This window comes from Lepisosteus oculatus, chromosome 9 (genome assembly GCF_040954835.1).
Source record: "Lepisosteus oculatus isolate fLepOcu1 chromosome 9, fLepOcu1.hap2, whole genome shotgun sequence".
Classification (NCBI taxonomy): domain Eukaryota; kingdom Metazoa; phylum Chordata; class Actinopteri; order Semionotiformes; family Lepisosteidae; genus Lepisosteus; species Lepisosteus oculatus.
This window is the reverse complement of record NC_090704.1, coordinates 1645676-1673442: the sequence shown is the minus strand read 5'-3', so window position 1 is coordinate 1673442 and position 27767 is coordinate 1645676. Positions and strand designations below refer to the sequence as shown.

Here is a 27767-nt window from a genome sequence, read left to right as displayed (position 1 = left end):
GCCAAAGCCGCGCGCTCGCCGGCTCGGGGGGTAGGGGCCAGCTCGCGCAGGGAGCACGAGCCCGTAGACACGTGGATTTTTTTTTTCGGGCGTGCGTGTCGCAGGGATGTATTTTCCAAATTCGCTAAACCGTGCACTCACCCGTCTCATGTCCCTACTTCATCGAAATTATAGTCGCTGCGTTTTATAAAGCCTTTCAACTTTTACTCACTATCCTCATACTAAATACACCTGTTTGTACTTCGTTCTATAAATGACACAAACCCCGTACTCAACTGTTCTACAGTGTATTTGTAATTTTTAAAGCCATAAAGTTTTTTAAAAAAAACGAGCAGTACGTTAGGTAATTCGATGTAAAGTGATATAGTGTATATATGCTTAAATCAAATCGTCTTAGTAAAACGCATTTGTATGTGACGCGTTGTCGCATATCCAAGATCTTTCATCTTTGAAAACTGCACTGTTGCAGTCCGTCATTTACCAGAAACAAGTTAAATATCTCCTAATACCTGAGAATGCTTAAATGTAAGAACGACTCTCCGTTGTGCACAGTTATTACCAACACAACGAAAAGCTTTTAATCATTTAAACGCTTTACAACGCTTTTTTTTTTTGGATGTATAAATATCTGCTCTTCGGTGACAGATTTGCACTTTCCAAGCAATAAACCTTTCCCGTTTGATGTTTCCCCAACAGCGGTGAGCTACTGACTGCGTCGCCTAAGAAAATGCTGTTTTTTTTTAAATGCTATAAATGCTATCTTGCTATTGACACGTTTGTGAACACAAAGCCACGAAACGAAATTTTGCGCAGGGCAAAATGACTCACAGTCCACCCGTGGACATCACTACCGGAAGGGATGTCACGCCGAATTAGTCAGCAGAGCAGAAAAGACTCCCGGCACAACAGTGTGATTAATTGGCCTTCTAATGTTACTTATTTCTGCCAATTTGACTTTTACAAACTTAAGAGCCGTTATTGACACCCCGGGACAGGCGAGAAGGAACCGCGCAGGGTCCTCTCGATTATTGACAACGAGCCGCGGGGTTATTTACATGGGATCGTTATTGAACTGAATAATAACCGCCTGTTAACGGACAGTTGGGCAACAGAGGAGGGAATTTCCTTTTCTTGCACAAGAAATAAAAAACACATTTGGGAAAACCAGGTATCAAAGCCTAGGGGGTGATGTATATATACATAAACGGCAACAAAGAATGAGAACCCGTGTCTTGTGCTTGTTACACCTCCCTGTGATAATAAATAAAAGCCTACAATGTCCTCCACACAAGGTTCACCAAGTTCTTTCCACTTACTTGTACCGGAGCCTAGAGCAGGTAGGTTATCTCAGCCCCCTACCCAAAACCTCCATCTTTAGGATAGCAGGCCAGCGAGTATGGCAGGCCGTCCCTTAATGGAGCCCTCCTACTGACATCGACCACTATCGACGCGTCTCCTCGACCGCAAACCCAGCAAAAAGCTTAGAAAGATAACGTACCTATTTGTAAAAGTCTCAAGCAAATGTCAGCTACAACCATCACATTGCAAAGAATGGCACAGCGGTTCCCAGCCCTGGGCCTGTGTCTCCTGTACTCATTAACGATGATTCAATAATCTGCTTGCTTGTTTAGACTTTCATTTTTGTTTTCTGGGTCAGTCCTGAGTGCCCTAGGAACTAGGAACTTGTGCCCTAGTTCTAGGATACTATTCCCAAAAACATGAAAACTCCGAACTTTTATGCAGCATCTTCTCAATTGTGTTACTTTTATTTCTGACTAGGCAGCTCTTATTAGCTGTTCGTGTGATGAACACGGGTACAAATGACACACCGTGACACTGTCAGTGGGAGCGACACTGCATCAGACGCACCCAGTGGGAGGGACACTGTCAGACACACCCACAGAAAGAGTGACAGTGACAGGCATACTCACACTGGGAGTGATGTTATTGGACACACCCACACGGTGGGAGTAACACTGTTGGACACACCCACAGAGGGAGTGACAATCTCAGACACACCCACAGTGAGTTTTTTTTCTTTCTGCAAAGGTCCAGCTGGTAACACTTCAGGCAGCACACCTGATTGAAGGCACTTCTGAAACTGGCTCAGGGTTGATACAGATTACACATTCACTCTAGCCTTTTAAGAGCTAAGAAGTTACAAATCTGCTGCCAACTTCCAAATTAGTCTGTTAGTAAATTAACTATGAAAGATGCTAAGGGGGCCCTTGTTGTTTGTACCTGTTCTTGAAGCTCAAACAGTCCTGTAGCAGAGAAGCACAGCAAATTTATCTGTGATTTCTTTTAAATATACTGTTCTATAAATTTATTTTTAAAGTGATGTTAAAGACCTCCCAATAGTCACATGCTCAGTGAGGACATGCTGCACATTCCTCAAAGCTAATTTTGTCTTGCTTTCCCGCAGATCAACCCTGTGATCAGTTACAAAGACAAAATGAAGAGACAAACTAGATACAATATCTGGAAAAAACCAAACAAGTGTTAAGTAGAGAAGTGTGTTCGTTACAGTGCTTCAACCCTGTTCAAATGCTCTAGTACAAAATCTTACCTTTCCATTCATCTTCCGCAGTGGTGCGGTCATGCTTCCTTTTCTTAACCAGATTTATGAGCACAAAAATGGGCGCAGTGATTTGTACCTTCAGACATCAAGGCTGTACTGAAGAACACAGAGGAATGTGACGGAAAACGGAAAAGCTGAATCACTGATGTAAGCGCTAAGTGCTCAGTGTGACCTTATTCTGTCATCCTCTGCAGCACAGACACGGGACCTCAGAGCAGAGCACAAACACAACCCGGACGAAGTTCTGCAGAGCATCGCTAAGGACCACAGATTTTTATTTTTTTTTATCTCAAACACAACATATAAGTGTGAGCCGACAACAAAAACGGCAGTTTCCAGCAGACGACGGTCATGAAGGCTGCTCGATGATGAGTCTTTTCTATGGAGGCTGAAGCGACACCTAGTAAACATCTACCAAGTAAACAAAAGAAACAAAGACATGCTACACGGCTCTAACTTGTTTAATAAGTCTATACAACAGTTTGTCAGGACCTTTGACGGTACCTAATAAAATCGGTTATACGAAATGTAACTGCTGCTGTAGAATCCACAGGTGAGGTACCTCAAACGCAATGCAAACAGGAGCTTGCTTGCTTGCGTGGGTCTTCCAAGGTAGTAGAAAAAGAGCACAGCTCGAGACGCTCTCGCCCGGAGGCCCGTCAGTGGTGCGTCTCCAGCTCGACGATGGTCCACTCGCCCGGAGGCGAGGCTGCGTCCTCCGGGGAGAAGCTGGTGACGGTGATGCTGGTGGCGGAGTCGTCCAGCGGGGACATGAGCTCGGCCCACCGCTTGACCGAGTCCCTGTCCAGCGGCAGCCTGGCCGGGGTCTTCAGACAGTCGCGCGACAGCGCCAGCGTCTGGCTGATGAGGTACTGGGCGAGGTTCAGGTCCTCGGGCACCGAGTTTATGACGCCCCAGCTGGACTCCTGGTCGGAGAGCAGCTGTCTCAGGAGCGTCCAGTCCCTCTCTGCAAACCCGCTGCTTTCATCCTCCTCCTGCTCCTCTTCCTCGGGCTCCGCGAGGCACCTGTCCGCATCCAAGCTCTGCTCAAAGGCTGGCCCAGTGTCCATCTCGTAAATGGGAGAGAGGGATTTGGAAGGGCGGCGATCATAAGTGCAGGTTTGATCCAATCTGTCACAATCATCTAAAAATAATTGACAATACTATACAATGTAAAAAAAATCAATCTAGCCTTCTGGTTGTTTGTTTTTTTACAGAGTTCAGTGACAGATCTTTAGGTTTACCTTAAAGGCAACTGTATCCTCCCGTTTAAATGTTTTGGGGTGATTCAGATTTTAAACACTATGTTTAGGCAAGAATCCTAAACTAAATATTGTTCTAATTCTGTGAAATTTCATCATGTCAGTAAGCCAGCATCTCCCAGCTCTGCCTGGAGACCATGTGCAGCACTAGAGAGAGCCGTGTCTCCATGTGCAGCACTAGAGAGAGAGCCGTGTCTCCATGTGCAGCACTAGAGAGAGCTGCATCTCAAGTGGGTTTGCAGGACAATGCAGGCTTGAAGTACACCAGGACACAGCTACCGTTAAGGCAATGAGCAACAGGACATTTCTTCTGAATGTGTCTCTTTTGTCACTCTTATTAGCTCAAGACGGCAAGACGACACGATACAGTTGTCCTAGTACAAGAGATGTGCAGAGCAACATGTTTTTGCTTGTTCAGGCATGAATGACTTTTGTTTTTCTACAGAAAGTCTAGCATAACTTGTATACACGTTAATCAAACAATGGGGGATTGCAAGCAGTTCAGTTAACAATTCTGTTTCTTTTGGGGTTTTTTAAAACACATGCCCATAAATCATAGTACTGTACATTTTCAATAGCTTTCTGCAGCACAGAAAAGAGCGCAGTAGAGAGGTGCATCTTTTCCAATTTGGGCAAGACCATACACCAGTACTGCATATATTCGGGGTTATTATGTTACTCGAATGCTTGATAAACTGGGAAAGGATTGAGGTTCATGCTGGCTCACAACCCCCTGACAGAACGCACTTTGCAAATGCAAAATGACTGAGCTGGAAACGAGTGAAATTAGCAGACTACTGCCGCTGAGAAAAGCTGTATCATACGAGCATGACGGAAAGAGAGACATTACAGAACCACAAAGTATCTACCTGAGAAACACAACCCATACACAAACACAACTACAAGCATTTCAAAAGTATAATACAGCAATCTACAGGAGTTGTTCTGGTGACCCAGAACTACTGAAGTTATCGGAAATAAACACCACAGCCTATCAAAAAGAAATCATACATAAATAAAAGGTGCACACAAAATTAAAGCAAATACAGGCAGCACACCAACAGTGGCAGGACGCAAAATACAACGAAGAACAAAAGGTGACTCATATAAAACCAGCATGCAGGAGTTCTGGCTCTGCAGATTAGGAAATGGGGAGGCAGCGACAAGCACTCTCATGGATCAGAAGGACGAGCTGCACTGCTCCTGCGCACAAACACGTGCATCGGTCTGAAAAGCCACCCGCCCCCAATGACAGCTGTCAGTCTGTACGCGTCCAGAAGCAGAGAGTCCACTTCGTACACCCGTGTCGTCAAATGCAAATTGGAATATCTGAGTATTGCAGCCAAAAGTAAACATCGCGCAATGCATTTTTCGTCAGCCAAAAAAAGAATTCTGTCATTTGCATTTTAACATGACAAGGTATTTCTTCTATAAAAATAAAACATGGCCTAAACGCTGAATCATAAATTATACGCAGCTCTGGAAGTGCAGTGCCATGCTTTTTATCAAAAGTAAATCATATGTTAAATAATCCTTCAATATATATGTATAACTATATACATCAAAGTGCACTGTTTCTCTGAAGTACAGCCTTGTCACAAGGCCGATGATGACAACCAGTGATCTGCGCAGTACACAGGCATATTTAGCATTTCAGTAAACTGTCACAAAGAAATCAGAATTTGCATTTGTCCATTTTGTAAACCTTGTTGAGAAGGTAGTTTAGTTGCTCAAGATGAATTTAGCTTATTCATTATCTTTCATTATTCTCTGTGGACCAATGAGCCTCCATTTTAAAACGGATATCAACGGTGTAAATTACGATTTGAAGACGACAGAGACGTCAAACAATCGCGTTTGGCCAGCTAAGAAATCAAAGGAACTGCCCGCCAACGCCCGACGGCAGGAAACATCAGACAAGAAAGCTCGTAACATGTCAAAACAAAACGTGTCAAAAACAAAAACGCCCTTTGTGACACAGTGGATTTTAACCTGTTTTCGAGAGCCAAACTACGAATGTTTTCCTTGCAAAAAAAAACAACAACAACAACAACAACGACAACTCCGATATGTGCAGCTGGGCCCTAGTGGTGTTTCTGATGAGCTCACTGCCTGGGCTGAGGCTTCTTGAGCGCCAGAGCTGCCCAGCAGGAGGCGGCAGGACGACGGCACCGCGCTGTGCCTGCTGGCGGGTGTGGGGAGGGCTTTCGGGACTGTTCTGGCAGCTCCCTAGCGCTATACATTACCTGCCGGCGAGGCGGGGGGGGGCTGGGCGGGGGGCAGGCGGCGCGGGGGCAGGTCCAAGTGCTGGGGGCGCTCCTGGGGCCGCGGGTCGTCCGGGGTCGGGGGGGCGGCGGCTTCCGGCAGGAAGGAGGGGGGTCCGGCTTCGGCCGCGTGGCTTCGGGCCGCCGGCGCCGGGCCAGTTTCCTGCTGGGCGTGCGCTGCGTGTTTCCGGGGGCCGGGGGACCCCTGCTCGTCGAGGGAGCTGGCCTGGGTCGCCGGGGCGCGGTGGGGCGCGCCCTCGAAGACATCCGAGGGGGCGAGGGGTTCCGCGCCCCGACGTGGGGGCGTCTGCCCCCCCGCCTCCTCGGATCCCAGCTCCTCGCACTCGTCCACCGACAGCAGCACGGAGCGGCGGAAGTTGGCCGCCGACGGGTAATCGTTCTCCTGCTCGGCGATGTCCTCGAACGCCAGGTTGACGATGCCTTGAAACTGGTGAGGGGGGGGCTCGGCCGGAGGGGCGACCCCTCGTGGGATCTCGGCCTCGGATCGCTCGTCCTCCGTGTCCTCGTCCGAGGACGACGGCGGGTGGCCGGGCAGGTCCTTCGCCGTGACGGCCGCCTCCTCCTCCACAGGCCCGGCCTGCTGCCGCGCCCAGGCCCTCGCCCTGCTCTTCCCAGCGTCCTCCTCGCTGGTGGAGTGGGCGTGGAAGGGGTCGGCCGCCTCCCGGCCGCGGAGCCTCACCTCGACGCGCAGGCCGCTGTCGTACATCTTCAGCTCCTCCGGGGTGCTCGTGTCGCTGCTGCTCCGGCCCAGGAAGTCGTGGCACAGCATGGTGCTGCACTTGGAGACGCCCCTGTCGTTGGAGCCGTCGTCATCCTGCGAGCCCCCCGCGTCGTAGTCCTCCGACCGGGGCTTGATGTCGTCGGAGGACGTAGTGGCGCTGCCCGATTCCGACTCGGGGCTGCCCCTCTGGTGCAGGGCACCCCACGGGTCCTCCAGGGGCGCCTCGGAGTCCTCCCGGCTCCCGGGCGTCTCCGCCCCGTCCATGTCCTTCGACGCGCCCTCGGGAGAGCCCGGCTGCTTCGCACTCCGCCCAGGGGGCTCTGCCGCAGCGTTTGTGGCCTCATTCTGGACCCTGGATTCCTTCCGGGGGATCTCGGCACTTGTCGCAGAGCCTGCCTCTGCCGGAAGGGAAGGAGCGCCCCCAAGATTTTTGGCAGCGGTCGTGCCGTCTTCAGCTGGCAGTTCCCTCTCTGGCCGTTCTGCAGCAGCACCGATAGAGGCCGTCGAGTCTCGAAACTGTAACGGTGACTCACATCCAGCCCGAGCGGGCGGTCTCCTGGGAGCGGAGGAGGAAAGGCCTCTGGTTGTCGCCAGAGCTCTGGGCACAGGACCGTTTTCCTTCTTTCCGGCGAAAACAGGCCGCACCGTTTCCAGGGCCCTGCCTGCCAGCTCCGGCTCCCCCTCCCCCCGAGACGCCTCCGCGTGACGTCTCCGCGGCGCCTGCTCTCTGTCTCCCGCGGACGCGCCGTCCTTGGGCCCGGCAGCCTTCGAAGACGGGCTCTTGTGGTGAGGCGACTCCTTCGTTTTAGCCACGTGTTTTTTGCCCCCGGAGGGAGACGGCTTCTCCGATCCCGCTGGTGCGGAAGCCTGCTTCAACGCCGGCTGTTCAGAAGCTGCTTTCTGCTTTGGTGCACTTTTGCCTCCGGCAGGGGGCTGCTTTGGGCCTGCAGAGGCGGCCTTGGCGGACTTGCTGGTTCTGGCCTCGGTGCAGGCAGAGCCCGCCGGCTTCAAGGCCTTTCTCTTTGCTGCTGCGGGGGAGGCTTCTCCGGCAGACCGGGGCCTTGTGGGAGCCCTGGCGTCCTCCTTTCTCGGGGAGACGGCTTTCAGCGGACTTACCGGCGCCGGGGAGCTTTTCGGCCCTAAATCACACCAACAAAACACAAGCATTGCTTTTGACTTTCGGTCACACAGGATTGTATGCTGTGTGCCCACAGGACTTATAGACAAAGAGAAATAACATAATAATGCCTATTAGTCCTGTCTTTGAATGTTCTTGCAGCACCAAGCACACCAGAGCAAATTCCTCATACAATACGGGTGATTCTGATCTGAGATACACTGAACGTGAACAGTCGCTTCGCCACTCCTCCACTGGAAGATTAGAACGGCAGTAACATTTTAACTTGCGCTCAGGTCACCTTTTAAATAATAAAATGAAAGGGCCGAGCAGAACGGGGAAGCGGTTTGGTTTCGGACGGAGGACCATGGAAACAAAACCAGCACTGAGATAATACTACGCAGATTTATTGCATGTCGGCAGGGAAAAGGCCTATTGCGATTCCCAATCCTCCAGACAGCATTCCGACTGTTTCGCACACAGAGCTGCAGACACTATCCGAAGACAACAGACCACAGACGTTTTCACGGTATTCCCTCGCCACACCTCCTAAACTCTCCTAAGAAAGGCATGTTCGCACTCTCCCTGTGAAGAGCAGTTTCCGGGTCAGAAGGCCGGAACAGGGGAAGCATCTGTCTGAGAAGGGGCGGACGTGGAGAGCCGGGGTGCTAGGAGGTCAGCGCAGGCGGGTCCGTGACGTCGAGTGTCGAAGCAGCGACGGCCGGCCGCCTCTCCCGGCGGATCTTACCGTTGCACCCCTCCGCGGGGGCAGGCTTCACCCTCTGGTCCGCGTGGGCCCCGGGACCGCCGGCTGCGGCTCTGCTCGGGCCGGGGGGCTTGGCCGCGCCGCTGTCCCTCGCGCTCGGCTTGCCGCCAACACTGGAACCAGTTCACAACACGGCGGGTCAGCAGGGACGCCACCGCCTGAGCCGCCAGACCCCCCGAGAGCTCAGGCTGCTGCAGCCCACGACCTGAGCGCCAACAGGCCGATACCAGCCGGAGAGGGGGGTCTTGTTTTGGGGCACACAATACATTCCCTGCTCCTCGTCCGAGACGGACAGCTTTCCCAGAACCGCGCCGAGTGGCTTGCCTGCCTTCCAGCTGTCAGTTTATACATCAAGGGTTCTGCTGGATAATTAACACTTCCACCTTACGGACTGTAGATCAATTAAAGCAAATAACATGGGCCTCTGGCACATGGTGGAAGGTATTTATATATAAAGGTATATATTCTGGATTACAGCAGGGACGACTCGTACAGTTCCAAGAAAAAGTACACGCCCCTTTTCAGATCTTCTAACTTTTTGCACATTTTCGCCGCTGAATGTTATCCGAGCACCACGTGGGGCCTTGTGACATATACAGGGAATCTGAGTGGACAAAAACCAACAACGTTTCTTTTACTTCTTAAGCAAGGTCCCCCAATATCCAAATGTTCTGCGCGAGTCAACATGACAAAATTCTCCCCGTCCAACCCGAGTGTTCACCAGCTCTCCACAGGGGGGCAGTATAGGCAGCGGCACGGGGAATTCCCTCACCTGTGGGGCTTGGCGGGCTCAGGCCTGTGAGTCCGGCTGGCTGGGGGTCTGCCGGCTGTCCTGCTCGCGCCCTTCGGCCTGTTCTCCGCTGCAGAGAGAGAGGAGAGTGAGGGGAAGCCGTTCAGCAGCACGACGCCATACCCAAGCAGAATTACCCTCTGTGGGCGGGCTAAGAAAAGACACTTACAGACATTTGAATAGGCTAATGGTTTGAATGTATTTGTATACCGTGTACTGCTTTATCCTGCATAGAACCTTTACAAACTCAATAATAATCGCACAATATTTAATGGCAAATCAACTCTAGGGAAGCACGACAGAGCAACTGCCTCGCAGCTCAGCGATCCTGGGTTCAACTGAGGCACCTGTCTGTGTGGAGCCTGCACGTTCTCACTGCAGTTGCTTTGCTTTCCACCCACAGACCTGCCTGCTAAGGCTGCCCAGCTATTACATACATGGCGCCCGTCGCCCAGGCTCTGGCACAGAGACCAGCCCCCCACCCGAGGGGAAGCAGTCATCCCAGTCCTGCCCTGCTCCCCGCGCGTCTGGGAGAAACGGGCGAAGACGGGAACCGGCTGGAATTCAGCTCCCCTTCCCGCAGCTGCTGCTGCTGCTACTGGCAGGGCCGCCGGGACAAGCCTGAGAGCCAGGCCCCTCCTGGAGGAGGAGCGGAACAGACCGGGTCCGAGGGACAGGGGGCGCCACTCCCAGACCACGCAGACCGCTACAGCAGGCCGACCGGGCTGCCAGCTGTGCTTCCTGGAAGCTAAGACCGCTTCTTAAATCAAGTCCTTCCTCCCTAATCCTGTAATAAAGGACCTGTGCCAATCAGAAGGCATTATCGACGGCATCAATAACGTCTGAGGCTCTATACTAATAAACAGATAATGAGACTGCGCAGTCTAGAATTCAAAATCAGTGCATCTCTCTCTGCTAGTGAGGGTTCTTATTAAACATCAACCTGAGCACAAAAGATCTATCCATCAGACGTGCTGAGATAATAAGATAGAATGTTTTCATGTTTCAATTACACTCTTTAACGAGCGAGCGGCACAGCACGGGCCACCCCCCGCCCTCATCAACGCGTCACTGCCTCCTCCCACGCGCAGCTCCAGACGGCGAGCTCCGGACTCCGGGGACGCCGCGCTGTAACCACACGCTTCTATCGGGGGCCCAGGCGGCCACGTGAGACACAGGCAGGAAAAACAGAGGGCTAAGACCAGGCAGGAGAGCCTCAGCTGATAAAGGGGCTCGCCCAGGTGCAGGCCGAGCCCGGGTTCGAGTCCGGGACATGTCCCCAGCCGACTGTTACTGTGATCCACCAAGCTGTAGCTGGACAGGGCTCTCTGTGGCAGGCCTGCAAGGGAGTGTGCCTCTCCTGCAATCTGCACTGTGCCTCCAGCAGGGGGCAGTGTGGCCCGTGATGCTCTACACTCCAGCCGGCCTGAAGGGGGAAGGGCTGGAGGAGCCCAGACGTGAGGAAACAGGCCATTCTGAATCAGCTGGGTAAATAAAAAAACAATAACTGCCAATTTAAAAAGAGGAGTTGGGAGTAGAATGGAGCAGAGGGGAGGCTTTTATGCAAAAGCCACACTCTTGTATGCAGCTTTCTTACAGAGTCAGGCTGAATGAACATTCCCCTGCATTATCACAGACCTTTAGGCCAGAGAGCCGAGACACTGTGCGTGTGAATGAGAGATTCTGTTCCATGTCTTCGGCTCCCACACCTCAACTTCATCAAGGTTTGGCAAGTAAGAGTAACGCAAGGAAGAACAGGGAGACTCATGCCGGGGGGGGGGGGGGGGAGACTCTTGTTGGAGGAGGTGGGGGGGGAGACGCATGCTGACATGCGGCGGGAGCGGGAGAAGAGGAGCATGCTGGGACCTGTGGTGCTGTTCTGCGGGCTGCTGGAGCTGTCCTCCGGCGTGGCGCTGCCCGACGCGGAGCCGCCTGCGGGCGCTGGGGGCGGGTGGCCCTCTCCCAGCCCAGCTGGCTGCGGGTGGGCGCTCCTCCTCGCCGGGCCCCCGGGGCTGAGCGGGTGGCAGTCCGGGGACCCCTGCGGGGACTCCTTCCCTGAAGTGCCCTTGTGGGGCTTGGCCTGCGTGGCAGCGGCGGCGGCGGCCCTGGGCCTGGCGCCCGGGCCGGCTCTCCGGTCCTGGTCCCGGACCGCCTTCCCCTCGGGGGCGCTCTTGGGGCCGTTGGCGGTTGGCTTAGCGCCGGGGCTCTCGGCTTTGGCGCCGCCGTTGCCGTCGAGCTTGGCCTTGGCGACCGCCCTCGCCCTGGTGGGCGCGCACTTGTCGGCGGGCTTGGCCTCCCGCGCCCCCCTGACCCTATCCGCGCCGGGCCTCGCCCTGGGGGCGTCTGGCTCCCCCGCCTTGTTCCCGGGGGCCCTGCCAGGAGCGGGGGGTCCGGACGCTCCCAGCCCATCCGACTTCATCGCCCCCTGCTGGCTGGAGGCGGGACGCCGGGCGACTCGCGGGGTCTGCCTCTCCCGGGACCGCCGCGCGGGATCCTCACACGCGAGCCGGGGCTCCCGAGGGCATTTCAGAGGCCTGTGCTGCTGCGGGCGAGAGCAGGACGAGAGAGTGAGCAGGGCTGCAGCGGCACCGAGACCCCAGGGGGGGTTCATACTCGTCAAGAAAACCCCCCAGTGAGGAAGAGCAGGGACGCAGAATACAATCTGTCTATTGTGCTCAGAAGCAGATGTGTCCCGTGATGGGGAACTGTAAGACACCCATATAGGTGGTGAAAGAAAGGGCGGCTCAATTAGACATCTTGTGAGATTAAAGGAAGGACATTTCCTCTCGCTCACTTTCCAACTGCAAGAGCTCACATCTTCTAGAGCCCGGCGCTGCGCTCTTATTGCTAGTGCATGCTCATCCTCGCTGCGCTGCTGCACGGACACCTGCGATCACACTGCCTGAAAGCCACAAGAGCCCGGCACGGCGCAGAGCTGCCTGCTGTGGCTGCCCGTGTCCAGGACAGAGCATCCGACAGGAGAACGCAGAAAAACGACCTGCGTTGCGGCCGAACGACCTGCCTTCTTCGTACAGGGCTGACATGGGTTTGAAGATGAAAATCAATAGTCCCAGACTCATGGCTAAGACACTATTTTTCAAAAAATATTTGTTTTATGTTGTAAAACTGAAGGTACAGTCGCCAAGCTGCAACGCTAATGCTTCTGGCATGGGAGAACGGGTGCAGAAACCAGTTCTCTAAAATAAACATCAATAAGAATGCATTTAAAAAAGTACATTTTAAAACGGACACGGAACACTTTTACCTGTGAGCTGGTCAATACGGGTTTCCTGCCCAGTCTTCTACCGTCCCCCTTGTCCACAGCAGCTGAACGGGGAGAAGAACAATCAACACAACGATGAGACTCCCCCTTGACAGACAGGAGGGGCGCCTTCCCTCCTGCCCCTTCACAGCCTGGTCAGGGGGAGCGAGAGGGACCTTCGGACTCCAGAGGCCGGACTGACGGGGCCGAGCTGGGAGACGGCAGCCCAGCTCCAACAGACACTCCGGGTTTTAAGGACCACGCAGGGAGGAAGAGCCGCTCCTTCAGCACCGAGCCCCTTGGGAAGGTACTGGGGACGTGGAGACGCCGGCCCACTGGGAGGAGCGCCGCCCACCGGGGCGCCTACGACAGCAACCCGGTTCTCCTCGGGAATCTTCCACCCCGGCCCGGCGGAGCGGTGGTGCTGAAGGGGAAGATGACAGAGTCCATCCTTCTCTTGACGGGGGAGCTCTGCCCTCAGAGCGGCCCCCCCAACACCCCTGGCTGCACGGGGGCACACCGGCTGCACAACACGAGAGATCCCCTACGGTCCGGGCTCCGCGGGAGAGACACGCAGCCCCCCTTTTCCTTTGTGCTTCTTCTCGTTCCTGCAGCTTGGGGGTGCCCGTCTGCCTGCCTCCGAAAGCTAAATCGCCAAAATGAGCTTCGAAAAAGCACAACAAATCTCGGCAGGCTCTTCACCCAGCCTCCTCCTTCAGCACCCCAGGTGGGCCGAGACAAACCGCTGATCGACGCTGGAGAGAGAGGAACTGGACGGGCTTCCAGACCCGCGGCAAAGCACTGGCTGGGCATGGGGGGGGACAGCTCGCCAGCCCCCGAGAGGCTCCTGTGTCACAAACACTCCTTCCGCGACCCGCGGCTCCCCGCGTGTGTGTGCGCGCGTGTGCGTGCGTGCGCGTGTGTGTGTGTGTCTGCTTCCTGATTGGGGGGGGGGGACAATCCAGCAGAAAGAAAAGCACCAGCACTGGCATCAGAACTGTCCGGGATTAATAATTCATGTCCCGTGTTCACAAGTGTCATGTCGAAAAGCCGTGTACACAATACATTATTCAGCGCTTGCTTCCTATATGTAAACACACACAGAAGAGATGCCATCTAGACTGGGTTCGAAATCGGAACGGAGAAAAAAAGGAGGGGGGAGGCTCCCAGGAGGAGCACGTGCTCCAGACGGGCGTGACGGCGCTCTCCTGCTCACCAGCGGAGCGCTCACCACGGAACCTGCCCCGGAGCGGAGCCACACACCCAGGACCGGCCGCCGGCTCCCGGCTCGCTCTCCTCAGGGCCCTCCGGCTGCCTGCACGCGCGCTGCCGTTTCCACGGCAGCCCAGCGCCGCGGCTCAAAGGGCGACGGCGCCCGCCGGAGGCTGGAGCCCCCCCGCCCCCCCCCCAGGCACGTACCTGCTTGGATGAGCTCCCTGTGCTCCCGGGGCAGCTGGCTCCATCCCTCGGTGTGCCGCACAGCGAAGAAGGACTGGTGCAGGAAGGTCCACAGCTTCACACGCAGAGCCTGGGCTTCGTCCTGAAAGCCCTGCTGGCGGAGGAGCGAATCAGCAGCGGCTCAGAGCCCCGTCGCCACGGCAACCCCCCCCCCGATTCCTCCCGGAATCTGCTTACTCCCTGAGCTCCATCGCTGATGTCATCACTCAGATTGAAGGACTGTCTGCCGCTCGGAGCCGCGCAGGAAGAGCAGCGGGGGTCTCACGGCAGCGCAGCCTGAAAGCCCGATTACCCACCCATTCAGCGGCCCGCTCGCCCGGTCGGCCGCCTGCCTGCCGCTCCTGCACGCTCACACAGCTGTGTCGCACCAAGGTCACGCACTCATGGGAGCAATTAAACTAGCAGAGCAAAGCACCGCCGCAACACAGCTGCAGGGAGCTACCGAGCAGTTCAAGACGGCTTGTAATGTTTACTCCTGGTCACGCCGTCACATGTCCAGAAAAGCGCTTTAAAAGAGGACACACGCGGCCGAGCTGTAAGTCCTTCCAGAACCCACATGAAGGACTGTTCCGGAATGAAAAGCAGTAAAAATAACAGACTTGATGAACTGCAGTTTATAAATAAATCTCTTAAAAAAAAATCTAGCTTTTTCTAAAACAGATTTCTTTTGATCACCTGTCACGTTAAAATAGCTGCAAAAATCTGAACGATTCTGTTTTTGAAAAGTCTTGTGGATCCCAGCGCGGTGTAGAAAAAGGCACTGCTTGCAGAAAATACAAGAAGCAAGAGGTCTGGTTTAAAATGCACAGGAAACTGCAGAGACGCCGCAGCACGTGCAGGATCGGATTCTCCATTCACGGACACGCAGACCGTGACCCAGGAGCTGGTCACAGCTGGGTACTTTCACCCTCCCAGAGGCAGTGGCACATCCAACTCACTCAACAACAGCACAAGCATCCACACGGAGCAAGCATGAGACCCTCAGGCCCAGGAGCTTGGAAATTCCCAAAGCCCCCTAAATCAAGAGCAGCGTCGCGTGGCTGCTAATTTCACACGATGCCGAACTCCGGCTTTCCTCCACGCTGCTTTCCCGAAGACAAAAAGACCGGAATAAGACCTGCAGTACCTCGTGCCAGACTCCCAGCTGGGTGTCCTCTTCCTGTTCCTGTCTCGGAGGGCCGCCTGGCACGCGCTCACCGATCAGCTTGTCCACAGCCAGAAAGAGAGCACAGCAGTTGTCCACAGTAATGCTGTTCTCAACAGACAAATAGATCTTTTTCCTAACGCGCGGATCGCAGTTGAATTCTTCAGTCTGGAAAAAAAACAACACAGGCAACCGATCTCTGTAACAACTTTATAATAGCATGTTTCTAGTAATAAAATATGTAACAGAACTTCAGGTTAATCCAAGATTATTTCCCAGCTTTTATCCTGTCTACTGCATATCAGATACAAGAGATTTGAGATATTTCAAGCACATGTGGAATAAATTCTAGAAATGTTCTTTCACCCATGAAGAGAATACACATTTTCAGGAACTGCATACTTCAGAAGGTGAATGTTTCACCTTAAGCAGTGGTCCTGTCCTTCCCTTGAAAAAACAAACAAACAATACCTTGCATTAATCCGACAGATTTTTCTGATTGGCACTACAGCCGAATGACAAAACGCTGGAGGAAATACCTTTCCTCAGTAAGCCTGGCACCAATCACTGTGCTGTGCACTGATTTTCAGACATCTGTCGCTCTGTGTGACGCTGCAGTAACCTTGAGGGTTGAGCTGAGTCCACGTCATGAACAGTCTGCTGTACTATTCAGTGTTCCAGGACTGCAGTTTGTGCCAACGCACTTCAATAGACTGGTGCTCTTGCAGAAGTACCATCTCTCTCACACTCGTTCTTTTGCTCAACAGAGTATACTTCCCAAATTTAAAATAAAAATAAAACAAGTTTCATAAAAAGGCAAAATAACAGGAGCACCTTACAGAGGTACTGCAGATGAACTTTGTGTTTATTGGACTGGAAGGAAAACAGACTGTCCAAGACTCGGGTCTGTCTGGGGTGCGGAGTGGTGGCTCTGTGTCTGGAAGGTTGCCAGTTTGTATCCCGCGGCCAGCAGAGGAATCCTACTCCGTTGGGCCCCAGAGCAAGGCCATGAACCCCAACTGCTCCAGGGTCACCGTATAAATGGCTGACCCCGCGCTCTGACCCCAAGCTTCTCTCTCCCTGTCTGTGTATCTCACGGAGAGCAAGCTGGGGTCTGCGAAAAGAAATTCCTAACACAAGAAATTGTATATGGCCAATGAAGTGATCTGATCTTATCCTGTCAGTTGGAACAGCATGAGCAGTGTAGTCAGCTGTAGATGAGGCTAAAAGGCACAGAGCTTGGCAGACGGCCTGGGAATAAGGACAAAACATTGGCCACTCCGGGGCAACTCAGGGTGCAAAACAGCACCGTCAGCCCGATCACAGGCGACCTCTCACCCATCGTAATGGACAAATCATTCAAGCCACAAACTGTGCAGTTCCGGCTCCAAACTGGGTTCCTGCTCTATTTAATAAGGCTTCCATTGCTGAGGAAGGCTGCCCAGAGCAGCAAAGAGGAAATGATTGAAGCTGCACTGGTTCGTACATTTCCATTAGCTGAAATGTTGGAATACACAGGCGGTATGGAGGTTTACCTGAGTAAAGGTGTAAAAGATGCATTGAATTTGGACATCAGCACAGCGTGGTAAACCTTCCACACCTACAGCTCTCTATGGACTTTTCTTTTTTAATTTTAATAACAAAAACAATTCCCAAACAATGGTTTGAGATGATCATCATACATCAGGTTCACACATAGCTCACGATATCTTCAACCATAACTTTTAGGTTTAACATTCCAGTTCCTGAATCCCAGTTATCCTGCATCCATCACAGTGTAACATCAAGGAGACAAAACCAGTCTGTTAGCAATAGGTACTGTTACCAGAATGATTTTGTTCACACGTTTTTGCTTAACCCACAGGTCAGAGCAACAAACTTAGAAAAAACTGAGATTTTCTCAAAATGTATAACTGACATTTTTGTAGTCAGGCTACTTAACTAAACAAAACCCTTCTGTTTTTTTGCAGGTTCACCTATAACGTACGGATTTCTTGCAGAGGGAGTTCAGTTGCTACACATGTAAATTTCTGAATAAGCTCGAGAGATGATGACTGCTCCACTGCTGCTGGGGCAACAGAACACAGGTCTTGATACGTCAAAAAAACTCTTAATATGCACGTCACATTTCAACCACACAAGGGCTTTATTAATTCTGCACTGGCAGCTCCAGATCAACTGTAACCCCCACCCTCCTCCACGCACGCAGCCCTGTTAGTTCGGCTAGTCTGTGCGTTACCATGGATAATGTGATTTGAGGGAACCCGTTTTCACAGCAGCTGCCTTCCACTGGAGCAACCCTACCGAGCCCTGCAGTTCAGTCTGTCCTCATCCCGTGCCTGTCACGATCCCTACTCGCCAGATCCAGCAGCACAGAGGAAATCATCACAAAAACCAAAGGAATCGGCTCGAAACATCCTCGTTAAAGGATTAAAATGTTATAGCACTATCATCGTTTTTAAACTTCCCATTAAAAAGAGCCTTCCATAATGACACGCAAGCTTAAAGAACAACAGAGCTTGCTGTTCGTGTAACACAGTACTGGTTGAGTACATTCAGCAGACAGCCATGATCATCGCACTGGTGGAGGAGGACTCTGGCTGTCTGACTCATTGCAGTCCATTAACAAGGCACACAGTCAGAGCCAGTAGAACAGTAGAAAAGGTTCAGCTAATGAGCCTGTCTCTCTCTCTCTTGCTAATGTTAAACAAGCTATAAAAATAAAATCGCCCCATTCTCTTTTCATATGGTTTTAGATGCGGACAAATACAGAATTATGAACCAAGAGGTCATGTAAAGAAATTAAAACTGTGTGTGCATCTAGCTCCCTCCCCAGCACAAAAATAAAAGCCGTTATCTTTTTTTCCCAGCGATCTCCAAGACAAGGATCTTGGCTATGGGCAGGGGGGTCTGATCTGAGCAGGCTGGGATTAACACAGGGGCTTTAGGTACTGCCCCCAGGGTCTTGGGGCTTATTGGGGCCCCAGAAAATAACGACATGCAAGGAAACATGCAAGAGAAAATCAAAGCTCTTTTGCCAGCCTATTGTCCTGCTGCTTTTGCTTGCTTCCGGTGAATCTGTGCTGCAGTGCAGAGCAGTTAGGGAGCGATGTTCAACAGATGAGCAAACTGAACAAGCTGCTTCAGTAAAACCAACAAAACACAGGCAACAGGCCGGCGTGCCAGTGATGGGCAGCGATGTTAACTCAAGCAAGAAACGGCAGGCAAGCCCGAGCCAGACATTTCAGATCCCAACACTGAGGAAGATCACCCATCTGAAAATGACCACAGCGAACGCATTTATCGCAGACTCCTGCAGCACTGAGGTGGCAGGCTGGGATCTTACAGGATCACAAAAGGGCAGACAATTTCAACAAAATTGTCAAAACAACAACAAAACAAAAAACTGGGAGTTTTTGAAATCTGGAAAACAGTACAAACCTCAGCAAAAGGTGCCCAGCACCAGCAAAAGCCCCCTTTGACTTCACAGCACGGGCAAATCGCCCCAAGCTTTGAAAGGGCGTGTTTTTGCTGGGTGAGATCTGCAAGTGCACTGACTGGTTACGGCTTTAAGAACACACTGCAGTTCACAGGCTTCTGATTGGGCACGGGCTTGCTTTCAGGGGAGACAATGAGACTCTGGGATCCCCCCAAAACCAGAAAGTGCCCAGGCACCTCGGAATTACATTTTGAAGCCACCTCATCTTGATCAAAAGGCATGTTTAGTGTAGCATTAACGGACTCTGTAGCAGAGTTACGGCTGCGTTTCAGATTGAATAAAAGACTTATTAGCTGGAGGCCTCACAAAAGTCTTTAGCCCAGGGCCAACAGAAAGTGTCGATCTGGACCCGCAGCTGAGACTTATTCGATATAGGAGACTGGGGACTGAGGCTCTGCAACAGCAGCCTGGCCCCGAATGTTCAAACAGGAATATAAGCAGCACGTCGCAGATGGGTAAATGCACACTGGCTAGAACTGTGGGGAAAGTCAGAGAGCAACAGGTAAGAGGCGTTACCGAATGGAGCCGCAGGAAGGGCCCGGTCTTGGTGACCGCGGGGAAGTGGGCGGCAGCGAAGCGCAGGCACTCCTCCTGCAGCGCGGCAGCCAGAGACGAGGTCTGCTTCGCCCAGCTGACCGCGGGCAGGCAGGACATCAGGCGCTCGCTGCCGGTCAGCAGCGGCACCACCTTCCCCACGCTCTGAGGCAACAGGCAGACGGAAGAGACAACGTCAGGGGCGCCCACAAAAACACAACTGACCTACTTACTCTTTTTCATATTTGCTTCTGCAAATGTTAAATTCCTTTTTTTCCTTTTTAGAATTGTTTCTCTTTGTTCTATTTACTTACAGTGATTTGATGAAAGGCATTATACAAAATATTGAGTTTTTCATCATCACCATCATTATTACTGTTGTTACGAATGATCATCAATGTTACTCGGCCACATTCCACACTAGGAGAAGCCCAGTTTAGGATCTAGATGTGCCAGTGTTCCTGCACACAAGAACCCAGGATCTGGTATTAAAAGACAGCTCTGTCGCTGTGGCAGAAGAGCACAACAATCTGCAATCTTGCAGTGTGTGTACTTTGGAGCTGAGCTCGCCTGTTCCTTTTGTTGCAGCCCAGGGGACTGTGGTCTACAGCAGCGAGGAAGAAAGGATGCAGACAGACTCCATTACAAGCGGTGATGGCTTTGCCGTTCAATACCCCTATTGTTTTCGAACCTGATTAACTGGTCATTACTGGGAATCAAATTAACGGTGCTCCTGTTACTTATGCTGCTCATTTCTTCCATCGCTGTCAGAATGCGAACTGGAAGATCAGTTTGCAGAGAGAAGGAAACAGTGAGTGAAAAAATGGGATGTCTGCGAGGATGCGTGAGGTTGAGCTGGGAGAAACAGGAATATGTTGTGTAAACCCTTCCACAGTTCATGACGGCACGAGAAGTTAAGAATACTCAAATCCTCTTGCTTGCTAGTGCTGATCTCAGTTGCAACAGTGCCCTACAGCACTGGGGGTTAATTACAAAGCAGTAGAGAGACAATTATCAAGGAAAACTACATTTCCTGCATATCCACAGCTGATCCAAATAATTCTTCGGGCTAAAATCGTGCACAACCTGGCTCAAGCAGCTTTAGGCGTGATTGGGAGACATACCATGGTCTTTACCAGACAAGCTAGACAATCCTTCTGGACTGCAGGCGACAGGAGACCAAAGCTTCTTTCTGACCAGCATTTCACAAAATTATCCACGATCCACCTGGAAATGGAAAGCAGACCAGAAAGGAAAGCTTGATAAAACACCATTAAGAAGTAACACAGGAGGTGTGGTAACACAGCCCTCACCACCCTGCCAGTCTGGGAAATGGCTGAGGTCTGGCAAGGTGATGTCACTCACGCCCCGGTCAGCCCCCCCTCCGCCCCCTGGGCCCACGCCTGCTCCAGGGAAGCAGTGCACTGGAAGGAGCACAGAGTCACGGGCCGTCCTGTCTCGACTCCCTGCACAGGTGCCCAGCTTGCAAGGCCACCGGCTGCTTTCACAGAGCCACTGAACCTCAGTAAACGTCCTCTCCTGCCGTCACGGTCAATAAGCAGTTCCGTGGCCTTCCACTTACGTCCCATTTATTGACGTTCCCCTTTTATCTGATGGATTTTGTCGTCAGCCCAAGGAGCTTGCCACGTAGGGAAAACCAACCTAGTCTGATCTGGGACAACGGTATTGAGGGCCGCCGAGCTTCATATGCTCAGATCCATCAATCAAGTCGGCGGCGGACAGAGGTTTGCACAGCCACGGGGAGAGCTGAACTTCAAATCTCCGAACACCGCTTCACAGCTGGAGGACTAATCACTTTGCTGAGCCCCACTCGTGTTTTCTTACAGGTACAGGCACCTTCGATCCAACGCAGGAGTGACCCGAGGCACTCGGAGCCGTGCTCGCTAAATAAAGTGTCGCCTTCCGGAGCTTAGAAGGACTCACCTTGAACACAGACCATAGAGGTGCTGGAGGCCCAGGGAATGAGATATCGACAGGCACTCTACGATAGACTTCTGGACACCGTCTCCTGGCTGGAAAAGCACCACAGAGAGAGAGGAAGGGTGTGAGGCTCTGCTGCCATCTCCCCTCACGGCACGCGCTTCGGAAACTGCATCTGTACTCCCCCCCCAGATAAGCCCGGGGAACAGTCGATTAAACGACTGAACGAACAATCGCCTGGAACGAGAGCCCGTGCTCGGCACTCGTCAAATTACTACTGGAGCCACAAATGGAAAATCACGAACACGAAGCAAGATCAATGCGCTGGCGTTACTAATCACATCACCTGCAGGTTTATACAGAAATGCTTTTGTTTGCTCCTGAAAGGGGATGTCTGTCTTTTTTCCCCCCACTGACTGGCACCGAAACTTGCAAAACGGGTTTCACCCTTTGTCTTTAACTAGAACGGGGTGTCTCACAGTTACCAGACTGTCATTTCTCAAAAGAGCAGATCCCATCGCCGAGGGTTTTGTCAGCGGCAGAAAGGACTGCATTTTAAAACGACCTACAGTAATATTTTCTAGCAGTAAAGCCACCTACATTCATAAAGTGTACACAATGAATTTTTCAACAAAGTTCGCAATTTACAAGATCTAGACAATCCAGCTCAGCCCGTAACCCATGCAGAGTATTTACAAGCATGACAATGTAATTTCACACATATGAAAAAGAATTAAAAACAGAGTCTGTAAATGATACCTCTGCTATGAAGACACAAGAACCACTGAACGCATTTATCACATTATTACCATGGAGCTAGAGCAAGAATAATGTGTTAAATGTTTACATGCTTTATTAGTGTCTGAAAAGAGGCTGTTCCTGTATTAAAAAAATACAGTAAGTACACGTGAAACAGAAAAAAATGGTAGTCACTCAGTATATGCACTGAAAAACCAGTGAGCATTTTCCTGCCGTCTGCGCTCATCTGTCTCGTTTGCTGGAGACGGCTCTCGCCCCTCTCTTTGAGGGGTCCTCATCACAGCCCAGCACCACAGCAGTAACAAGCAGATGAACTGGCACTGTCGCTTTTATTGTACTTGAAGGGCTGTTTCTTTTGTCTTCGCACGCACAGCAGAACACAAATATTGGGCCCGGAGCGGCTTCCTCTAGCCCCTGAACAGTCCAATAAAAGCTCCATGAAGCCACTGCACTACGGGTTGCACTTGGATCCATCACGCGTAACGGTCACACAGACACTCTGCACATGGCAGCTACAGTATGCTGTGAGCAAATTTATTCAAACGGTGATCTTTAACAAATCAGCTTTGTCGCATCATTGTCAACGAATCAGATGTGGTAAAAGGCTTGCGGGAGACCAGGACCTCTACAGTGTCAGGAGTACCAGCATCCCGGGCCTCAGTGCAGAACCCCCCCCCTTTCAGAACACACTGCTTTGAACATCTAATCCCATTACGTGTTCTAACAGAAGGTTCTCTCCTGATAACCCACTTGGCTTTAACCTCTGGGATCTGACAATGAACACAGCGCCGCTCGCAGAATCTCCAAAACACTGTACTAGGCTGCAACTAGAATAATAACTTCTTCACAAAGCACATTATTTCAGAAACGAAGAGATGGGGGCATTAAAAAAAACAGAGAACGACAGCTAAACACATCTTTTGTGTGACCTACTTACTGTCCTGAGTTCCCTGTATGCTTGGTGCCTCATACCCACACAGTCAGGAACGGAAAGGCTTTTAGAGCAATGACATTCAACAAACACAGTGACCTCTGAGAGCAAGGCACACAGTCCAAGAAACAGAAGAGCCTGTACCCCTTTCAAACTGTACCCCAATAAGACTGCGGGATTCACATCTCTAATAAAACGCAGCATTCCATTCAGTCCCCCAGAAATGCACTGATACACAGTCCTGATTGCTCTGGCAGTAATCGCTTCTCACTACCGTTCACAGGCACAAGAGGCCCCCGAGCTGAGGTCTGTGACAAAGCAGAGAGGAAGGTCACAACCTTCCACAAACAGGCTTAGAGCAATCCTCACAACCGCTCATGTCTGCCCATGAACAGCATTCCTGGCGTGATGCTCCTTACTGTGCAGTTTCCGGTTCACTGATTTCTGAAGTACCTGCTACCTTGATCTGCCGTCACCCCCTACAGGAAGGGCCTCAGCGGATCTGTGACAACGATGTCTAAGCCTCAGCCCAGAGCGCCTTCCCCTCTGCACCCCTCCCTGAGGGGTGCACCCCTGCCCCAGCTCGCCGTGAGGAGGCTCCCCTGGAGGGCACAGGGCTGGAGCCGAGGAACCTGCACAGTTTATTTTAAGAACATCTCTAGGAAGCCGTTTTGGGGGGATAAAAGGTGAAGGCGGAGTGCATGCTCGAAAACCACCGAAGAGGGTGGCAAGAATGTGTCCTTTTAGTGTCGTGCGTTGCACTTCGTGTTGCCACGGTCCCCAACACTGCACGGCATCAGAGGAAGAGCACCGCTCAGGAGCAGCTGTGCGGCTTCAGTTGCCACCCGGCGCTCGAGATGTAAAAATCAGAGCTCTTTCAGAGACTCCTGAGGCGGCAGGCTGGCACAGCGGCGGCGCCCCGATCCCGACGGCACAGCGAGCGAGGCTTCTCAACCGCGTGCACACCAGCGCCAAACCGGGGCGACTCCACACCCGGCGAGACCCGCACAGCCACGGGCAGGGGTACCTCGGGGAAGAACCTGCAGTAGTCTCTCAGCAGGAGGAACTCCACCACACCAGTCAGGCCGTCCAGGAGGAGCATGTTGGCCGCGAAGAGCACCTGGCTGAGAAGAGAGCAACACTTCCAGGTTAACGGGCAAGTAAGAGAGCGGGCGAGGCCAGCTGAAGGACCTTGACCTCCGTCACGGCCCAGCGGAGGCTGCCGCAGGTGAAAGGCAGTGTCAGCTGCTGTATCGAGCTTTCACTTGCGTTCAAGCATTGCACTCTGGAGAGCAAAAGCAATTTGCCAGGAGCCAAACTCTAAAATGAGAAGTGTTTATAGAAAACAGACTTCCTTTTGTTTTCCACAGTGAAGAAACAAAGAAAAAGGCTTTTGCCCCATGCACAGTTATTTGCAGTTAGGCCTGAGGAAAGATGTTAACAAGGGTTTTATTGGGGAAATTCAGAGCTCAGATGGCGTCGGGTCAGGATTAATGCCGACGCACCTTTCCCTGACTATTCTGGGAATCATTACTGCCATTGCACAGAAGAAATAAAAATCGCAAAAGGTTAATCCCAACATTCACCAAGGGAATTTAGAGAGACACGCTCGCTGCCTACCTGACGTTGGCTCCCGGCGGCAGGTCCAGAAGAGCTCCGTAAATAAAGTGCAGCAGGATCTCCACTTCCGCAGGGCCAACTCTGCAGCACAGCAGCACAGCCCGGTCTGACTCATTTCAACCTTTTACCCAGCCTGTGGCTTCCAGCACACAACCACACTGGGAAGGTCACCGATAGAGTCTGACCGACCGGCGCACGCCTACGGACCAGAGCATTCTTCTGCTCAGAACAGACGAGCAGGTTAATAACCCTCAAGCGTCAGTGAGCATTAAACCACAAATACACTGATCATCGTTCACTGTCCAGTCACCAGTCTGACAATTCTTTAAGCCTCTGCACAGTTATGTCACGAAAGCCCCTATTTTAGCTAAAGAGAGCTGGTGCAAAGAAATGTATTCGACGCAGCCATGATCATGTATAGTGTTTCTCCGCAGGACGTAATTTTACTGTATACACAACAGAGAATTTTAAAACTAAAGAGCAGCAAGTTTCTAAATAGCAGCACGTCGAGAGAAATAAAAGGTCTGTTCAAATACAGAATGTTTTTCCTTTTACACAAACATTGCAAAAGAAAGTACGTTTTATAAATAACCCATCACCAGTTACAAGGGATTACCTTTTACAACAAACAAAAGGTTGGGGGAAAATTATTTTAACAGTTCATAACAAAGAAGTGATCTATGCACTTAATGTAGCATTATATAGCTACGACATAAAGTGACGAATTACCTCTTAAAAATAAATTTCCCTTGAATTGTTGTTAATTTGAAAAATTAATCCCTCAAACCTTTAACGGATAGTAATGGATTACCTTTTAAAAACACCCTCTCCCAAAACAGCAAACAAAACAAATAGTATCTTTTTCACTGTAGAAAGAACATTTTTTTTCCTAGAGCGTTCCCTTGATGCTATAGATCAAGAAGTAAAGAGAATTATTATTAGGAGAACACATATTGCAAAAATATGAAACACAAGTACAACAACAGGCACATTTATCCGTAATCCAATCCACACGAAATAAGAAGGATAGGTCTGCCAGCCATTCCATTAAACTCCACTCTATCCACCTGCCACTCGATTCTACACGAGAGCAGAAAGGGGATGAATGAGCCATGTGTGACCATCTTGAAATGCAATTAGCAAGTTAGCGCAAAGAATTATCAGCAGTCATGGTAGATTTTTTCCCCATTATGTCATCCAAGGTTCTAGCGAGCTGGATCACAATTAAATCCTTAAACCTAATCTATCACGGCTCACAGACTACAGCCGCCCTGCCTCTGCGTGTACAAGGATTCGTGGTGACGAGCAACAGCAGGGCAGGGCTCAGACCGATCTCTTCCAGCAAGGCCAGACCTACAGGCACATCGCTTCTCTTAGGACGGGCCGAGCAATCAAGACTGAAGGCCTCCAGGTGTGCCCATTACAAAGCGAGGGCGGTGGGCAATCACAGGACAGTTACCGGAAGGACATTGTTTGGTTTGCTTCGGAACATTAAACATTCTCAAAAAAAGAAAGCATCTGCCGAGATTCTTTCAAGCAAATTTATAACAGTGCAGATATTTGTTATATCATATTAAGTAAAACCTCCTCATTTACAAATGGCTCTGCTCATTCGAAATGAATCGTGAAAGAAACAGTGGGCGCCGGCTGATGCATTAATAGCTCAACCAGCTTCGCAGACTTCAAGACAAACGGTTGCGTGGTGGAACAAGAAAAGCCGATGAATCTCCTGCAGTGGCAAATACACCAGATCCATTTCACGTTTTAACACGTTTTTACAAACAGGGCATCGATATTGCAGAAGCCCTTCACTAACAGACTTCTTTACTCCAATCCCCTGCCTGAAATCATGAAATAAATTAGATTTTCAATGAAACATTTTCATGGCCTTCAATTCTTAACCTATTTCCTTATTTAAATCTCACGTTTATACATGTTTCAAGTATTGACATGCTCCATTCTGTTTACCACCTACTGGTTGAGATCATTCACGTAAAGAGCTTTGAGAAGGCTCTGGATTGAAAGGCGAGACCTACAGCACGGATACAAACTGGCTGACTTCGGTGTGGAGGCTTGTGTCCAGAGCGGCCGTGTGACTCCCTGCCCACTGGTGACCCCGCAGACCTGCTGAGACCGTCAGAGGCGAGCCCCCCCGTCGGGGACCCCCGCAGGACCTACCCGTGCAGCGCGATGAGCTGCTGGGAGCTCTCCAGCCAGTTCCCGCTCAGCATGGCAGAGAAGTACCGGGATCGAGCCGCGAGGACAGGCCTGGAGGGGAAGAGCAGCAGGGCAGAGAGACGCACACCTGTGACCTCACCGTGCTGGGAGCTGGGCACATCACTCACATGACAATACCTGCCCGTTATACAGTGGATACCAAAAGTCTACACGCCCTTATTGAAGAGTTCAATACAGCCATTTAAAAGAGCATAAAATCTACTAAATGATAACCAACATGCTGAACACATGCAAGATTATATTTTCTGGATATCCTGAATTATCCCTTTGCAAAATGTAACCTAACTCAGAAAAACAACTGACTTCTACCATGTCAGCTAAAACAGGCCAATCCGTAAATTAAATGGGTTCTTCACGGGAGTTCTGTTATAAAGAAGGCAGAGGAGAGGAAAAAAAAAAAAAGCAAACTTTCCCGATTTGAATAGGATCCGGAACACCCCAAGCCGGATGTTATTTTAATATCTGCCTTTAACAACAGAAGGTACAGCTTTCTGTAGAAAGTCCTGTCACAGACATCTCCCTGTATCTGTCGCCATGCCAGCTTGGAAGCTGTCATTGTGCGAGAGCAAAATCTTCTTGCTATGAAAGACACCCATCTGGGAGACAACCGGTGTTCAGTCCAAGCTGCACACAAGCCAGCGGCACTGCAGTCGTTCTGGAATTACTCTGTTATTTACCCGTTTCGGACCTGGTTTCTAATCGCCCTGACACGCTTCACATTAGGAAAGAACGCGCTGCATGTGGCTGTTACATGAGTGTTCTTGGGGAATGTCATGTTTAAGCACTTGTCAGAATATCCTACGGAGCTGACCTGAAAAAACACACACCCCTTCAAAAGAGGCAGAACACTATCCGTCAC

General features: G+C 51.3%; 1 protein-coding gene across 3 annotated transcripts in view; it reads right to left on the bottom strand.

Moving 5' to 3' along the window:
- Positions 1–2823: 2823 nt before the first annotated feature.
- btbd8 (BTB domain containing 8) overlaps positions 2824–27767 on the bottom strand; it is a 32947-nt gene continuing 8003 nt past the window's right edge. For 2 of the 3 annotated variants that reach the window (XM_069193880.1, XM_069193881.1), the window contains exons 6-19: positions 26849–26938; positions 24671–24751; positions 24078–24174; positions 21364–21452; positions 20544–20646; positions 19402–19584; positions 15369–15554; positions 14204–14333; positions 12788–12849; positions 11389–12064; positions 9505–9592; positions 8715–8845; positions 6090–7988; positions 2824–3725 (exon numbers count right to left, since the gene is read on the bottom strand). In XM_069193880.1, the coding sequence (XP_069049981.1) occupies positions 3241–3725; positions 6090–7988; positions 8715–8845; positions 9505–9592; positions 11389–12064; positions 12788–12849; positions 14204–14333; positions 15369–15554; positions 19402–19584; positions 20544–20646; positions 21364–21452; positions 24078–24174; positions 24671–24751; positions 26849–26938 (4300 nt within the window). In that variant the 3' untranslated portion in view covers positions 2824–3240. The remainder of the gene's footprint in view (positions 3726–6089; positions 7989–8714; positions 8846–9504; positions 9593–11388; positions 12065–12787; positions 12850–14203; positions 14334–15368; positions 15555–19401; positions 19585–20543; positions 20647–21363; positions 21453–24077; positions 24175–24670; positions 24752–26848; positions 26939–27767) is intronic. The other variant, XM_069193882.1, reaches the window with a different exon arrangement.